The sequence below is a fragment of the Ischnura elegans genome, chromosome 6 (genome assembly GCF_921293095.1).
Source record: "Ischnura elegans chromosome 6, ioIscEleg1.1, whole genome shotgun sequence".
Lineage (NCBI taxonomy): Eukaryota > Metazoa > Arthropoda > Insecta > Odonata > Coenagrionidae > Ischnura > Ischnura elegans.
In genome coordinates this window covers 65,795,059-65,814,355 of record NC_060251.1, presented here as the reverse complement: position 1 = coordinate 65,814,355, position 19,297 = coordinate 65,795,059, and the positions used below count along the sequence as shown (strand labels likewise).

General features: G+C 36.8%; 1 protein-coding gene across 9 annotated transcripts in view; it reads right to left on the bottom strand.

Moving 5' to 3' along the window:
- The window catches only part of LOC124160916 (serine/threonine-protein kinase mig-15), a 246,035-nt gene that overhangs the window by 20,204 nt on the left and 206,534 nt on the right, over positions 1–19,297 (bottom strand). For 7 of the 9 annotated variants that reach the window (XM_046537032.1, XM_046537033.1, XM_046537034.1 and 4 more), the window contains 5 exons: positions 17,250–17,270; positions 15,816–16,120; positions 12,803–12,846; positions 10,259–10,347; positions 7,774–8,550 (listed from right to left, as the gene is read on the bottom strand). In XM_046537032.1, the coding sequence (XP_046392988.1) occupies positions 7,774–8,550; positions 10,259–10,347; positions 12,803–12,846; positions 15,816–16,120; positions 17,250–17,270 (1,236 nt within the window). The remainder of the gene's footprint in view (positions 1–7,773; positions 8,551–10,258; positions 10,348–12,802; positions 12,847–15,815; positions 16,121–17,249; positions 17,271–19,297) is intronic. The other 2 variants (XM_046537040.1, XM_046537036.1) reach the window with 2 other exon arrangements.

Genomic DNA, 19,297 nt, shown 5'->3' with positions numbered 1-19,297 from the left:
TAGCAAGTCAGCATTTCAGCACGAATGATAATAGAGACTGCACCAAGCATTATTACGATGAAGCAGTGTGTTCAATTTTTCACCCAAGGTTCATAATGGCCTGTAGGTCTACCTCTATTAAGTGTTGGAAAACATTTTTCTATCAAAATATTAATGGTACAACCTTAAAAATCACTTGGTCTATAAAATGCTCTTCCATAAAAATCATACAACTACATATTTGATATATATATATGACTATCTGTGCATCGCATAAAAATAGTTCCATAGACTGAAACCAAAAAAGAAAGCTTATTCTACAATTTCAATAACCCTAATGATTTTAAGATTTTAATTCCAAAATATCATCTTCAGGCCAAAAGTGTAATCATAATGGCTTATGAGAGGCTAACAGAGGATCCATGAGGAGAGGGAAAATGGAAATTGCTCCTACTACCGAGACGAAACTACTATAATACCTACAATATCAGAGGAGTCACTCCACTCCTCTAAACCCGCCCAGTAAGAGGGCACATTTTGATCCTGGATCTACCACCGTGAGGGAAACCATTTAACCTGCCTTCAATAGTGCAATATAGCATTTTGATGAGTGGGTGAGCTTTCTTATTCCAATTACATGAAAATAAAAACCGCAAAGGTTCTTCTCTACAATGGTTTTAGCTTGGAATTCGTAACTGCCCCAAGCAATAAAATATGTACGTTAAATGCATTATGCTAACAGTTAAAATATCTGCATAAATGCAATGGTGGTTGGCGTAACATGGTGAAACTCCTTCATGATGCACAAAGGTTAAGAAAAGACTTCGCTGTTTCACAAAATAAAATATATTTGCGACCGGTTTCGATACAGCATATCCAGATTATGATACGCTGTATCGAAACTGGTCGCAAATATATTTTATTTTGTGAAACAGCGAAGTCTTTTCTTAACCTTTGTGCATCAGTTAAAATATCGTAAACCTTTTGACCATCTTCCAGCCAAACACTTGCTAGAAAAGAACATTGCTTCAATAAAAATATGATACACCCATGACAACTTCTAACTGCCAGATGTGTTCGTTATTTGTAATTCCATCGTAGCTGATTATTTCGTGATGAGTAAAAGAAAAAGAATGAACATCATTTGAAACAAACAACAACTTCTCGAAATAATGATCTTCCAAAAGGCTATACATGAAAATACTGAATTCAAAACTTCCCGGTAAGTCTCTCTTTAAAGTCATTCATTGAATAATGAATAAGCTTGGTAAGTTAGGCATTACACTTCTATTACTACAAACCTTTAGACTAATTTTCAGTTCATGCTGTGTGAATTTCTGTACCTCAGAAATAATTGTTCAAGGCCTATGGGGAGCCCTCGCTGAATGTTGTATATATATCGCTCTTACACAGCTCTCTGCTTCAAACGGGAGGAATAGGAACAAAGATAATTAATTCCCATAAACCTGAAAATTCATTTTAAATGAGGTGAACGAATTTGGAGAGTGCCTTAATGTCATCCTCAGTGAGGTCAACAGCACCAGGTCAAGAAAATCAGTGGTTCATTATTTGGCATAGGTTTCTAACTGCAAGGTGACACTGCTATTAGACACTATCCAGTTTACCTTTATCAATCATGGAGATTCAATGAGAAAAGATCAAAAAAGCTTAAAACAGGTCAATACTACCCATGAAGCAACCAGGGATGGCGTATGCATTATTGCAGGAATTACAATGCTTGAGATAAAAAAATACCACTACTAAGAAGTCCAAACCCAAAACCACTATCATTTTATAAAGGTACTGTACCACAGTCATTCTTGACCAAAGGGCTCTTCATGAATTTCTTGCAAATAAAAAAAGTCAAAGATCTTGCCTCAAAAGAGAATTGGCAAGAAATAAGAAGCGGAATCAAATCACAACTGGTAATCATAAAGAAGCATAGTCAACTGCATACATCAATATAAGTCAAGGCCTCAGTCATACATTACGAAATGGAAGTATTCATCACATAAATTGGTCCTCTCCTCTAAAATTTCATTGCAATGTTTTATTTTGCTCATTTATAGCTAACCATGTCTGAAAATAAAAATTTACTTCTAATGCTTGTAAACAGAAAAAGATCTCTAGCTATGTCGGAAAATTTCGGCCATTTCATTGTCAAGGACTTAAAGAATAAAAGAAAATTTGTTTTGAGCTGTCGAAATATGATGCTATCAACCCTAAAAAATGAAGATTTTCTAGAATGATCTAGCAACAACCTTGCACAACATGGTAAAGATTGATAATCAGCCTTTAACCTAGACTGAGGCAACAGCCATTTTCTATTCCTAACACTTGACCTCATACTATCAGGGCTTCATAGTACCATTTGAGAATAACATAAGCAGATGGCCATGCACATTAAATTCTGGGATCCATTAAATGCAGAGTGACATCTGAAGGAATGGGAATGTTAATTTTAACATCTGTTATCAAGCCAAACACTAAAATAATTATCGTTGAATTTTTTTGGAAAAAATACATATGAACCATAACTACAGGGTCTTTCAATATAGATTAATATACTACAGAATTGTCATAAGTTACAGAGTGAACATCAGATAGCACCAAAATTATTTTACTAAAACAAAAGAAATCTCAAACCAACAATGGGCATCATCAATACTATATCAAATCAACTGGCAGTATTTTTTAACCTATCAATAATTATAATAACTAAGTATTACTATTTCCCGTAACAGCCCTAAAATGATCTCTGTCAAATGAAAAAAGATAACTAATAATTATCCTTGAAAATTTTCTCAGATGCTTTTTGAAAGTGAGGTCAAAGACGGATTAACTCAACCATCTTTTAATTATATGGTTCACAGTGGATATAAAATACATACAACCAAAATTATTTGTTATTAACAAATGTTAAGATAAAGATACACCAAAACACAATTAGTAAAAGCAAAAACAGAAGATTCACAGCTATTGTCACCGAAGACTAGTAGTATAAATAAATTTAATCGCCATTAACGCACAAATAGATATATTATGATAAAGAAAACTATTAATCTCAGATGTGATGAGACAGGAATTTTAGTGAATACTGACAATAGCCCCAAAACTCACTTTGGTCACTAAAAAAAAAGAAATTAAGAGACATGCAAAACAACTGAGGGTATAATTGATGAGAGTCCAACACCTAAGCCCAACATTATGAACATGAAAACAAGTACCACACATGAAACGTGGAAAAATGAATTGAAAGAATTAGAGTGACCATTAACAAAAGGAGAATAAATAAGAAGATGTAAGAAAAACTCAAAAGAAATCATACATCAATACAACCAAGCCATGGACTTTGAAGCGATTATAACCAAAGATTCAATCTTACAAACAAACAAAGCTGAATTTCCAGCCTCTAAACACACAAAGAACTGACAAAGCACAACAATCATCATTCAAGTGAGAGCTGTACAAACCTGTGGGTAAGTATAGGAGTATAATAATGTGTTATGACCAGGTAATATAATTGAAGGTATACCACAAAATCATGGAAAGTACCAATGATACAAATGAGTAGAATTGAAATAAAACATTTTACATGCAGAAAAATTATAACAGCTCCTAAAGAATGATAAATAAGTTTTCAGGAGTGGATAAAAATGAAACATGCATTCTGAAAATCAACAACAGACCTAGTAGTCTTCACAGATGTTTTCTGCTGAATATGTATGAGAAATGGTAAGAAAAACTTGTAATTATGAAAATCCTGTTTTTTTGGTGTATTTCCTCCAACCTCAGTGTACTTTGGCATGAGACGGATGACTTGGGTCTCAGCACCAACATTATGTTTTGTTCACGAGAGATTGTCAGTATATCCAGTCAGGCATTCACATGGAGGGATAGCTGTCTACCACCTTCACTAAAGAAACCGATTGATGGAACTTTCACGAATTTCATGACTACTTTTCTCCTGCCCTTGAGACCTCAAGTCATATCGAGTCAGAATTTTCCTTCTTTCTAAAAAATATAAAGTACTCCACTGCTTTCATGTCACAGTAACGGTGATGTTTTACTTTTGCAAGCACTCCTCTTCTCCAAGGAAATATTGTGTCGTGTGCCACACATTTTGTGCTTGTATCATCTTTCATATTCTGCCCAGCATTGGTTGAGATACATTGTTCAAACACCAAGAAATCTGGACACCCAGGTGTTTAAGCCATGTTTATAATTTCACACATGGCTTTCATGCACACAGATGTAGAGAGAAAAATGTTGCATGGGTTAGTAGCCAGGCAAGGTGGAAGGAGGGAGCCGCATGTTGTGGGCAGGTTTTACAGGTTACAAATCAATGCTAATAACTCAGTTCACTACTTTTTACATCCATTCTAAAATAAAAACCTCACTACTTAATAGCAGATATTTTTGTGGGATTGAAATAATATGTATCATAGGAGTACCTAAAAATTGTAGAATTGTCATGATTTTAGGGCACTACGCTTTTAATTAACCCCAAAAAGTATAAAACAGAAAATACTAAGGATTGACATGAATAGAGAAAGGGAAACAGAAAGAAACATTATGCTAATGATTGAGATGAAAATAAGGTACACTATTTTCTTAAGCAAAAATAAAGCCCAAAGACAAATGCAATAAGGCTTTTGAAGAGTCACTGAGAAAGGTAACTCATAAACAAGGCAGCATAAAGATGAATGAATTATGCCACTGACTGAAGCAAATCAGCTGTTCAAGTGTTCAGCCTTCAGGATTTCACAGTGGGTAATACAAGCAATGAAGTTACAACTTCAACTACAATTTTCCTAATTTTTGAAGTGTGTTTGTGAACAAAATTTAGAATATTTTTAATGAATTTTTGAAGACAATAATATTGGGGCATCGAAGAAAAATTTGACTTTAACAGCTCTTTTGAAATTGAAACAGAAAGTTAGTGCATACCAATATTTGCAATTGAGTGAAGAGGCACAAACTTGAAAACTTCAATTCCACTCCAAGCACTGCATTTTAATCATCCCAAACACTTTTATACACAAGTGTCAAAATTAGTAAGTTTTAGCAGAAGCACAGATGGCAAAGCATATTAGAAATATACACCCAAGCATAATAAAACCTGATTAGCTCCTAAAATCCCCATCAATTCCAAACTCACTCTCTATGGCTCGGAAAAAGAGATTTAAGAAAAGATTATGAATATAGGATGATAAATTTGGTAGAATTGATAAAAGAGAAAATTAATTTTATCATATGCATACAGCACAGTAAAAATTTGAAATTTAACTGATTTCAATTGAATTTATACCAATTACGGACTAGCTTTATAGGATATCACTATAGTTTTACAACAAAATACCAATCATAATGATGGCACATGATCACTGAATTGCATTAAAAGTTTTGATGCCTTCTTTACCAATAACAGGAACATTACTGGAGCTAGAAAGGACATTCTTACACATTTCCAAAAGTTAAATGTAACTTTAAATAATTAGGGAAATGTTTAGTATAGCTGTATGTCCCCATTAGGACAAGTATTGAGTGAATAACAGAGGCCAACTGTTGCATTACTTTTGTCCCATATTGAAAAAAATAAAAACTGATGATATACTATTTAGCATAAAAAGTATTATTCATATTGTCAAAAATGATCAAGAGTTTACACATGGGTATCAAAATTGATATAGTGAAAATACCAGAGGAGGTTAGATAAGAGAGAGGGAGGTACAGCAATACAGAAAAAGAAAAAAGTAGACATTGAAACTTGGACTATTTCCACATGAATTATTAAAGAATTAAAGAACACATAGCCCTAAATTATAACCCTAAAAGACACTTTAAAGAAGGAAGTCCCAAATTTAGACAAAAATTAGCACCAGCAATGAGGATGCACAGAATAAGTCACAAGGCATAAGAAATCAATTTTCAGTGGAGAAGGGTAATGATAGGCTTGAACAAACACCACAGTATTGGTAAATACCATCTTCCCCATCCACCAGTTACCATGTTATTATTAAAACTTATAAGACTCGGTCAAACCTCTAGTATGGTTTTAAAGCTTAGAAACCACAGAATCTGAGGAGGCCCATGGTATAGGCATACGTCCTGCAACATGAAGCAAGATATTCTCTTATGGCTACACTTTTGAATCACTAAAATGGGGTTATTTCCTCCAATGGAAAGTCCTGCATCTGTCACCACCACATCTCATTCAAATTTTGCCTTATGATAAGAAATGAATACCTATGAGGTATAGTGATTACAGCCACCAGCACTCAATATTTTGCGTGAAATTAGCGAGGGAAAGTACCAGAAACCACCAAAATGTACACAACACACAGCACAATAATAGACCCTTATATACCGTTGCTGGATTAAAGAGCATTGGTGGTGTACAGTTGTACTTCAAGAGGCATAAATTTAAGTGTTTTCTGGTACATTCCACTGCATGTATCTCCAAAAATACTCAGCATTGCTGGCTGAAACCAAAAACTACATCTCATGAGTATCCACTTCCCATCACCTAGCAAAATTTCAAAGAGATCTGGTGGTGACACTTGAAGGGCTTCCCTTGTCAGACCTGAAATCTAAATTCATAGAGAGTTTGGTGCAGGGGAGGGAAAGATGAACTGCAACAAAAAAAAACAATCAGCCAATCTCTCAAAACTTAGAAAATAAAGAAAACATTAAATTACAGCCCACTTTTCATTGGTTGGTGCCAAAGTTAGAGTTTTGGCTCAATAACTTGTTCAGGAAGAATCGATCATTGAAGGAAGGAATTGCTAAAGGAATGCAAGACAATTGCAAGCAGTGGCATAGCTAGGAATTTCATTCGGGGAGAGGGAGAGGAGAGGGGAACGAGGGATCCAAAACCAGGGGGAAAAATTTTAGGAAAACAGGGTACTAAGTCGAGGGTTCTGAACTAATTTTAACACTTTTCATGATCGAAAAAAACTTTATTATCTGAAGAAATATTTTGTAAATTCATGATTTTTCAATATTTTTTCTTTTATGAAGGAAAATAATTGTTTTCATATTTTGGGATGGAGGAGGGGTCCGGATCCCCCAGCACCCCCATTGGCTACACCACTGATTGCAAGGAACAAAGAAATAGCTGAAAAGTGGTGACTTGCTCAAAAGGAGTTCATAATCTCATCAACTCATCTGCAAAAGGGCCCTCAATTTTTTGCCATAAATACTTCTTGGAAGTCAGCACAAATCAAAATAGGAAAATTTTGCTTGTTGTCATTTATCAAACCCTATTACAATCAACAATACATGGATCCACTGTTAATAAAAATGGTGAATCTTCAGCTTGATTCCCATGACTTCCAAGTTCACATGATCTGATGGAAGGCAGTTATTTCCTTTCCTTCCTTACATAACCAGCAAACCAACCAAACTCAGAACACAGCATTGAATCCTCATCTAGCTCTCAAAAAAGTTGTATCATTCATTATGTCTATTTATAAAAGAATTACAATTAGCAAATAACATATTCAAAATGAATATTTTTAATCGGAAAATCTTAATCTTTGACTTTCACACCATTCTTTAAAACCATACCAGGATAAGACTCCAAATTATTGGTAAGAGAACATTTTGTTATAGGATATTAATTTCATTATTCACAAGTAAAAAAAATACCCTCCACCACAGAAATATGAAATCCAAATCTCTCTTTGTGCACCACATAATTACAACTTAGGAATTTCCACACTTATGAGGGACAAAACCAATTTGCAACAAATTAAAATCTACTTTGCCGACCCACTGCTAGCCACTAACCTGCGTTCCCTCCCTCCTTGGGGCAGTATTCGTTGAGGAAGAGGATGAAGAGGACTGGGAGGTGTAAGAAAAGGAGGGTGCATCAACAGGCTGCTGGGGCGTCTGAGACGACTGCGCCGATGCTTGAGCGGCTGATTCCACGCGACGCCTTGGTGCCCACAAATCTCCGTCAGTCTTCTCCCTCCGACGGGGCCAAGGCTCCGGGGCTTCGCTCGCCCTTGGCGGAGAGATGGGCGACACTCCCAGCGCATCACCTGCCCCCCTCACAAACCCCGTGAGCACTGGCTCCCCACCACGACCACTGCCTGCTCGGCCTGACCGAAACAACAAACCCCCACGAGTCTCTCCCGCCAAATTTCCAGTCTCACCGTCTATGAGTGCAGTCGAGCGACGGGGAAAGAAGTCCGTCGACTCCCTTCGGAAGCCGGGGACTCTCGAGTCTGAGTCATTGCGCCGGTGGGACGAGGGGCGCTTCTGGGATCGCTGCGACCCACGCCCCGTCTCCTCCCTCCTGAACTGGGGGTCTAACCGTACTTCCTCGACCGTCGTCTTCCTCTTTGCCGTTCCTGACCGCTTGCCAGCCGTGCCATTCCGCAAGTTCACCTCTCCTGAGTCTTTGTCCTTGGCCACAACCCCTGGAGCGTGAGCGTGGTCGTCCCCGCCGAGGCCTTGAAAAAACCTCTTAATGTCCCACTCCCTCAGGAGGTGCTCATCAATGTCAGAGTGCCTCTGCTTCGCACGCTGTAGTTTCTGCTGCTGAGTCTGCGGAACTTCCTTCTGTAGGCAGAATATCCAACCATTTGCTTTCCTCTTTCTTTCTCTCTTTCTTTCCCCACAAGCGCGCGCACACACAGCTGCACTGGGATCTTTCACATGTTTGGAACTGTGCACAATGCAGCTGCCTTCTCCTCGTTTGCTCTCTAATGGTGCATACCCATGCTATAAGGCTCTCCTCCATGCCCTCCCACCCACCAATGGCTATCAGGCTCACTTCTCTCTACGTGATGTGTATGTTCAATGAGTTGGAAATAATCACTACAACAATCATCTCAATTCTAAGACCTAGCAGTACATGGTAATTCGAATGATGCCAACTACCAGTGCAATGTAGTGTGGGTAACGATTCAGGATACGCGCAATCATAACAGATGAAGCACTATGAAAGCAAGCTCATTCTAACCAAACGCAGGATATTCTCTGCACAAGCCAAAAATACCACCTGTGACACATGTTATGGGTATGGAACTATGGGTAAAGTTTCTATGGGAGTAGCTTTTATGTTTCAGCAGTTTTTTTTCTGACTGAAGAGTGGAAATCAAGGAAAGAAAGTTCCATCCACCTTCACAATACACGTATAAGCGTACACATAGCACTTTTCCAATTCAATGAGTATGTGTGAATAAATGAGGGTGTCATGTGTATGCTGGGAAATAATGAGATAGTGAGGCCTTAACATGTCTACCCACCACCATTCCCTAGCAAGTAACTGGGTGTAATTAAAAAATATTATGATTTAAAGTAAGGGAAAAGAAAAAGAGAAAGAGTGCTAAATAATCCCAATCCAGAGGTGATAAAATGTGAAAATACAATTAGAACAAATGAATATAAACTACTGTAATTAAAAAAATATGAAAAAATAAATACATGGACACAAGATTTAAAATAAATATTAAATACCATTCATCCTAATGAATAGCTGTTTTAGTAGCTACTAAATACCCTAATGTAGCTTAGAGTATCAGAAAATACTTGGTACAAAATTTATATTACTTTAGCTAATCTACTGAATTTCCTTTTTTGTAATGCTACACATATTAACAAGAGAGACCTACTTTCTATTTCACAAATTTATCTCACCGAATCCAAACTACATTTGCAAACATCCATTAAGGATACTTTCAAACTTCTTCCAATTGTAGGCAAGCACAATGGTCCCTATAAGTTCTTACAGAAACATTTGAAATACTTCTGCCTTCATTTTCAAGTCATACTCAGAAGCATGAGCAAAAAGTTTATCCTTGCAAATTAACAGACTGAAATTAAAATAGAAACTAAAAATTTGAAGTTTTAGAAAAATTTTCAGCATAGAATTAGGATAGATCATAACACATCCTCAGAAAAGATAATCACTGCTTAATTCAGTTATTTAGTACATAACATATTTATTTTTAATTCTAATGTTTTCTTAAAAGATTTATGAACTGGCCCCTTCATTTTCCCTGGGCAATATGAATCGTTAAAATAAAAAATGAACAATAATTTTAAAATAAATACACAAACTCAAATAATAATATTAATAATAATCAATATAATAAAAAAAGTGACTGGACCAAATTTAAAACGTGAGAAAAAATGGAATTGTATTCTGATGTGAGGCATGGTGAGGAATGAATTGTATGAAAAGTGGAACAGCAATGGAAGAAACCAGATACAAACGGGAGAAAGCACTAGCGTGCAAATCAACAGATAGGGGACAGTCACTCACCCTCTTCATCACCAGAGTCCTTTCCCCACTCTCCTCCTCGTCTGGTGTCGGTGGAAGAGGCCTGTTGGGAGCACCACTGGATGACGCACCTGAAGTGCCAGACACAAATAAAAAAGGAGAAAATCCACCATTAGCACACAAAAATCATTTCTGAGTGAGCAATAAGGAAGTACTAAGAGAGAGGAGAGGAGCCTTACCCTTATGACAATGAAACGACTTAATAGGCGCTAATAAGCTTTGAAGTAAGGTAACAGTTTATTATGACTTACATCTGGAGCAGTGGGGAGGGATTAGGGGGATAGATCCCCCCCAAAGCCGCAAAGAAATAAAAGTATTATTAAAAATAGTCTAGTTTTGACATATTCGACCAGTTTATTGATATAATGGAAATGAAACTAGTCAATAAATACCGACAGGTGACTAACCCCGTGGCCCCCTGTTGCCTGGGCGGGGGTCCCCGTTCATTCTCCCACAAAGCATATTCCTAGATACCCCATTGATCTTGAGCATGCTCCTTTACAAGGCATTTACAATGACAGAAGCAGACAAATCACTGTCAAAACATTATGAAACGTGGTGCCACAGAAGGATGATGAAGGTCAAATGAATATGAGTTAAGTAGAAAATTAAAGAAGAAGGGGAGAGAAAAGAAGCTCACCGCTATACACCAAGTACATAATTTCAAACAAATATTACCTTCAAGGGACACGTGGATGGCAAGAATGGAAAAGGAAAGCCAGGGATACAATCTAAAAGTAGGAAATGAAGGCTTAAAGAGAAGAACTACAGTGAAACCTCTATTTTACACTTTTGAATGGACCACTTAAAAAAAGTGCAAAATTGAGGATATTGTAAAATAGAGTATCATTGTTTAAAGGCAGTATTGTTTGGGACCCGATAAAAACTGTGCAAAATCAGGGAAAATGTATAATGGGGGAATGTAAAATCAAGGTTTCACTGTATGTTGGCGTGAAAAGATTAGTTGAAAGGAGTATAGAGTGGAGATCTGAGTCAAACCAATCTTATGAGTGATGAAAAGTGATTACGGTGAAGGCAATTGATCTCAAAACAGTACTACATAGTTAGTAAACTAAGGCAGAACAAATGAGAGGATTCACAGTGGTAATACCTAGCCAAAACTGAAAATCCAATGGTAGGAGTTCCTCCTCCACCTGCAATGACATTCACTATTTAGGACATGTGAGGTTGCATCCTCATCCCAATGCCAACTGAATCATAAGCTATTGTGCACTTAAATGCTCTTTACAGGTAAATTGCAAACATTGCCAATGGTGAAAACATTATCACAATTACAGGAGTTGATTTTGAAGGAAAAAAAACTTGAATAGAGTAAAATTTAGATACTTCCTGCATAATTGTTTGAAAATATTGGTCTTTGCATTCTAAACATGGTAGTATAAAACACAACAGTGATCCTCACACACACATCCAAATATGAATGTCTTGTACATTGAGTTAGGCTATTTTTTCATTATGCGAAGTCTCTTTCGAACAATAATATTAATTTATCATGGCAGCGACAGGTGAAAAAATGTTATTATTATATAAAAGATAAGTATTTTTATCAGTTTCAAATTACATGCAAGCCTCAACAAACACTTCATTCCTCTAAATGAAAATAATGCTTGAATAGGGAAACATGTGGAAAGATTATAGGAAAGGCACTTCACATTATAGGAAAGACACTTTCCATCAGCTATGGACAGTTTTGAACTCTTAAGGGGCAGGTATAAAACTGAAATAAGTGGTTTAGGACATTTTAAAAACACCTTATTTTAAATAAATAATATAAAAAACACACAGATGATTCATTTTTATATGTTATAAAATAACAAATTTAACTTCAGTACGACCCCAACTTTTTCATTAAAAAATCTGCCTCAAAAAATTATCTAAAATATAATTGTTGGCAAAGATTTGGACGACATCTTAACATCATAGGGACTCAAGTGACGTTTTCCTTTGTGAAAACTGTCATAGCAGATTTTGAAATGTTCAAAAGACATGTACTTATATAAGTATTATTAAACTGAAATGCAATGTTTAGTCACATTTCAATAGCTTAAATGTTTTCACTATGAAAAAAAAACTTATACAGTATGTTATTTCACTTTCCTCCAGCACAATGAAATACTGCATGTTAGTGATCTGGCATGCTTGTAAGCTTCTACTTAATGTTTGAACTCATATAAAATATAAAATACAAATAAATACGAAACAGGTTAAGATAAATTGCCTAAATTATTCAAAATTACAAGTGGAAGTACATTTACATATTAAGAACCTAGGTAATAATGTTATTTAATCCCTTCAAGTATAAAAGACTTCAAAATTGACTTCGATTCTTTAGCTCTGGGTTCTGAAAAGTTGGAATCGAGAATAGGAACTGATAAATTCTTAAGAAATATCAATGTTGAGCCGATGAATGCAAAATGTATGAGGAATTGAGAAGAATGTCCTAAATTCATTTTTTAATTAAAATTAAAGTACTGATATTGCAATAGTAACTTTCATTTTTCTTACCTTCGTGTATAACCATGGTTTGGCCTTGACTGTTGTCCAATGGACTGTAAAGAGAAAACAACATGTTTAACTTATAAAATTACTTATGAAAATGCAAATAACAGAATTTATGAATCACTACATGGTTCTTGGTCTTGATATGTTTATACTAGAGATGAGCGAATAGTATCCACGAATACTAGAAAGTATTCAATATTCGAGATCTCGAATAATTATGCTAATGGTATGCTCTCGAATACCTCGAATACTTTGAATTTCGTGCCATACACTGTTGCACCCACGACGCTGGTAGTTGACTCGGAAAAATGTAGAAAACTCTAGTTGTTTAGTGCATGCAGCACCGTTTTAGGCAAGTTGACAAACTACATCAAATTCACGGATTAGAGCGGTGAAAAGGGTTCGACGTGGGGAACCGAAAATAAACTGGTGAAAAAATTCGAAAATCACCGGTTTCCCCCACCAGAGGAACCTCTGAGCCCATGGGATAGTAACGACGCTTTCCTCCTCTCCAAAATCAAACAAAAGGCCCCAGCTTGCACAGGGTTCGAAGACCATAAATCAAATGCTTCAAATGAAAATATCAAGTTACATGAGAATAATAGAGTCGTGTTTCACCCACCCCTCTTTCTCCCCCACTGACCTTTTACTGCCTACCTGCTTTGAAGTTCCCCATTTCTGGAGGTCAACTGCTGCATGAGTCATCTATTAGCCCAAAAGGTATCTAAAAATGACTTTTACCAATTGATATTACACCTTTATTGGATTGAAATATTAGTAATGTGCGCGTAATTTAAAAAAGAATAAGACCAAACACGACATATTTCTGACTTTATTTAAGCATTTTATGCAAGGAAATAAATGTCAAAATATGACGGAGACTTAGCATTCTCGCGAAACTTGATATCCTCGCAGCTGAGCTACTCAGAAGTTGATGTGGTATTTTTTTTCTGAAAACATACATCAAGTTACAATTTATGAGTTATGCTATAAATCTCTATTGTCACAGTCACAGACAAAGGGATATTTTCTCAGGATATTTGCTTTCTCCCTGCATCATCTGCTTATCTCGTGAGAACTTCCAAAGATGGACTGAAAATAATTGAAGAAAATCCGGCGGAGAAGCATGTGTATTTTGCAAAACACCTCGGATTGTCCACTAGCACTTGACAGTAGGAGTGGGGGTAGAGCGAGCTACCTTGTGAAAATAAGAAGTTGGATGAAGCCGAATATTAGATGGGCATGCCGCTGAAATGGTGTTTGGTAGATAAGAATGTATACATCAGACAGAAATCCATTGCAGCAGTGTAAATGCCGAGACGGCATGCAATCATTTCTTTGTGAGGTGGTGTGTTCCCTTAGGATATTTGAAAGAGATGTTATTTGAATCAACTATGTGCCCAAATTTTTTCCATAAGATTAAAATATTCCATTAATCAGCTAAATTCCTGTTTGAATCCTATAAAGGAAATCACAATTAAGCGCAAAAATCCTGAGTTTCCTGCTGCATAGGCAACCTAGTCAAAGATTCCCGCATTCATCGTTTTTTTCGTCCATCCCCTTGAAAAACGATAGATCGAGGTTCCACTGCATACCTTTTTATTTTATAATTCATCATATGAAATAGACGAAGAAACGTACATTTAATATGCTTTGCTATAATTGCTTTGCTTTAATATAATTCTAGTATTCGAGGTAATCGAAATTCGTGATATTCGAATATTCGAGCTATGATTTAATATTCGAATTCGATATTTGGGTTCGAGAAAGGTGTATATACTCAGTGGCGGCGCGTGCGTATACGCATGTTAGCAAGTGCACACCCAAAGATGAATAAATTATAAAAGAAAACTATTCCTTTGCAACGAGAAGGATAAAAGTACTGTCTGCATATGCAAGAAACATGAGCCTCCGAACGCTACAGCTATCTCCTTTTCGAATTCACCGCTCTACAAGTGTGCGATCCCGTGGCAACATGCCGGGCGCATTTTCGGTCTGTGCGATCGCTTGAGGGAGCTCTGGCGGGACGAGGTAAGCGGGGGGGTATGTGCTGTTCAAAGGGGCGATGGGAGCAGACTCAAAACCATGCGAATGCGCACGCGCATGTTTTTGGTGACTGACTAGCAGGTAGTGTAGTGGTGTAGCCGCCACCTACACTACCTGCGCCCAGGATCCTAGTCCGTCTACAGAGCCATCTGTATAGCCTTTTTCTACACTACTTCCTCATAGGGTGTAAGGAAAAGAAAATGAATTTCAACTACCGTCACTTGTAAAGGTGTGTTGAGAATAATTATTTTCATACATGCTAATATTATTTCTGTTCATGCAATTTTAAGGGTAGAGTGTACCAGTGATATGTTTTGCTTGCTATGAATTCTATTACGACGAAATATGACGCTCATGGATTAGGATTAACATAATATAATTAAATCATCCTATGTCTGCTCTAATGCACACCCTAGATAAATTACCACCAGCCGCCACTGTATATACTGTATATACATGTTCTCCGTAGCATTTTACTGCTAATTATGCCCACTACTATGTCAGGTCATCAAATCAAAAAAATCACATGATTTAATGATTATTTTACGAAATTTTGATAGAAACTAAGCTGTTCAATGCTGATTATGTACTACTTAAGTCAGACTTGTCTGAAAAGACTGACTTCTATCATTTCACCATGCAGACAGGATGGTACTGAAAAATATGACTCATCCTTAATACTTTGCCTGACTTTGATTTTAAACAAATAATACAACTTTAAATCCATTCGAAATGATAAATATGTAAAAGGCTGAATCACAAAAAAGCATGGCATACATCGAATACCTATCTTCTGCAACTTCAGTAAATTTTAGCAACTCAATACAATCAATTCAGCATAAATGAATCACAAAAACAAATGTAATTGATTTGCTTTAGGCAAGTCTGACTAGTGTGTTATACAGTAAGCAAAATCATGAGTTAGCTTCAAATATTTTGGGTGCCATCAGCATCCAACTCTACCACTTACAGGGGCTTGGGTGGATCACTAGCCAGTAGTGTTCCGTCATTCCGAGCTCCGCGGCCCACCTCCTCTTCCTCGTCACTGTCACTATCGCCATCAATGACAGCAGGCACTGTGCCACCAGCACCACTCACCAACCCCACGCCAGAGGACGAAGGCACCACCACACTGCTGGCCACTGGTGCCTCCGATGCCTTCCCGTTGGCCCTGGACCTCTCTTGGTGACCTACTCCCCTCTCGTGACCTCCTCCACTGCCCCCACCGTGACCGACACCAAGCTCATTCAGTTGGGCAGCCAACATGTCCAAGTCCTAAATGGTGATGATGAGAGGGGTCGTTTGAAGCAGACAAATCTTCCTCACAAGCAAAATTTTTCTTGCACCTATCCATCTTATGGTAAGGACTGGTCTGTTCCATCATTTATTCATGAAAGGTTGATTTTAATAGGTGAGGGTAGAGCTCAACCCAGACTTAGCTACAGCCGTGTGGATTTCACATTCAGGGTAAGGGGGCCAGTGACTCAGCCCATGCCACCTTACACTTCGAGAACTTTATTTATTATGTAAAAAGGCTCCACCCAGGATTTGAACCTGGGACTCATACGTCAGCAGTCAAGCGCTCTACCCACTACGCTACCAGGCTCAAGGATGAAATTAGAAAATCTGAAACTTAATGTTCAGAAGCACATCTGACGATTCAGAAATGATTCAATTCATAAAATACAAGGAGTAAATTATACAAATAGTCTGCAGTAAAATAAAGAGACACCAATGGATGAATTATTTTTAATGGCAAAAACCCCACTAAATGTCACAGATAGGAAAAAGAACTTGTATATGCAAAAAGAAAAACTGCAGTGCCTTGTCTCATGGAAGATATGCCAGAAAAGAATACTTAAAAGCATTAAATAAAGCAGACTTTTCATCAAATATTGAAAATCTTTCTTCAAATCAAAATTTACTGACTAACTGAAGGCTCAGACCAATAAAACTATTGCTTCAAGAAACAAAGATTTTAAACAACAACCATGGCAAGAGAACTAAGGCAATTTTTTAAACAAATTATGATATTAAAATTATTATCTCATGGTTCCCTAACAAAATCCTTTAAATTTGGATTCCTCTGCATTAGTGGCAGAATACATGAAAATAAAGATACATAACTTCAGTTCTATAGCACTCCAAGGATGGAGGTGAGAGAATTTGTAATTGTGTTATGTGAAGTTAACTTCCACGACTTACCTGAACTCAAAAGAGAGGCTTTTGTTGAATAGTGACGTAATAACTCCATTATACACCCAATTTGACATGCACCATGATATCCATGGCTATACACAAATATTAATAACTACAACTACAATCAGTGCCAAAGACAATCATAGTTATCCTACCTTACTGGTAAATCACACCCAAATATGAAAAAGTAAGAAGGAATGCCTACCTCTGGTCTTCTTGGCGGGAGCTTTAAATAAATAAAATAAGGAAGAGAATTAGGTTAAGCTTACATAAAGCCAGCTAAATAAAAATGTAATAAAAGGCCTATGACTTCCACAAAAGTGGCTATTAAAAGGCTTAAAGCAAGATACTTTTAGTGCTACATAGTAATGTGAACATAATGGTACCTGTAAAGTTGAATCCAAAAGTATTTCAAAGAATTAAGTGCTTTTGTGTGGCATGATTTTAGCCACGAATTGAAACTGGTATTTATACCTTTCTTACGGTCTCTGAAAGTGGGAAATTCAAATCAACATACACATCTCCTGCAGTATTAAAGTTACTATGGTCACACACACGACTATCCTACCATATAGCATTTTACAAATGACATTCAAAATAAGGATTAAGAGAAATCTTAGCTTGCCATAACTAACAACTAAACACAGTCAGCTAGCCTAATAAAAACTGGAAATACTGCAGTTTTTAATTTTTAAGGTCTATAGTTAGGAAAAAAGGAAAAAATCTTCCTATAAGTAAATAAATAGGCTGATGCACGCCGGAAAATAATGAGTCAAAAAAAAAAAAAAAAAAAAAAATTCCATTTGTTCCCTGTCAATGGATATAAATAGGTACAGTACACTCCCGATTATCTAGGCTAATGATGGGGAGAGACGGCACGAATAATCGAAAAACACGGATAATCCAAACTTTCTCTTAAATTTTTTGTAATGTTCATAATTTACGTGAGGCACACATTCTATTATTATTTATGCCATTATTCTGCTATTTTAGAGTGCTTCCTGGACTCATTGGGAGCTTTCTTCGCCAGTTCGCCATCTTTTTAGCGGCGATAACATGGTTGTACTCGTATTATTAACACGTTGCATACGGATGGCGAGAATTCTCGTCATTTTTTTCCCAAACGTTCTGGATGGATGACGAAGATTCTCATTATTTAGGCACGTAAACCTAAACAATTTTAAAGTGTACAATACGTATTCATTAGTACGTTTTCAGTTGTTGATAGTTATTCATAATGAATTGATGCATAATAATGTTTGATTGGGTAAAGTTATATTCTAAACATTAGCTTTTTAACCAGGTTTAAACAAAAGGCATTACGCCCTAATAGGCACATATTTCCCAAAAACGGCGTTCCTAGGAATTTAAATAGCCCGGTACGCAACGTGTTAATGTTCCATGTAAGGCCTGGTTTCGAAAACCACACATCCGGGGCTGTGTGATCATGGATACAAAAAAGTGGTTTGCACGAATGCTTCAAAACCACTGCTCGACGTCAGAAACTACACTGTCAGCCACCACGCCGCGTAGTCACGTCTCGCACAAGTTGACGTGTATCCCTGATCAAGGACCTCGGTCGCGCACTGCGAGGCTTGGAAAACAGGAACAAGGTGCAGCTAGTGCTTGATCGCTTCTGTTTTACGAAGGAGATTCTAACACAAATAATAACCCCGGTGTATCCTAGAATTAATGCCATGATTCCAATGATTTTTCGTCGCTTTTTTTAAAAAGATCGCGGAAAAAATTGAGCGAGCGTGAAAATCATGCATGGACAATCCACAACCCGGATAAACCAAAGCCGGATTATCTGGAGTTTGCTGTATTTATAAATAGCTAAAAAATTAACCATCCCACCTTCCCAAAAGACATATTTGAAAATTTGTGATTACAACATAGGAAATGATAAAGAAACAATGTTTTCAAACATGTTTTTTTTAAACATTCATTATTTCTATTCCTAGGCCAAGATTTGATGTTCGTTTCTGGAGAAAATATATGAATTGTCAGCATAAAAAAATTGAAAAAAGAGCAATGATTCTTACGCATAAAGTAGATAGCAGGAATAATTGATAGCCAATATCTGCTTAAAATAATTCTGCCACAATAATAATCCTTGGCGGAAGGATTTGAACTGATTTATGAGTTCAAAATCTAATGCCTAAGTCATTGCATAATACGACATGGGAGAGAGTCCATGCTGATTTCTCATTATCAGTAGCAGCAGAATGTAACAATGAAAAGTGCCAGTCT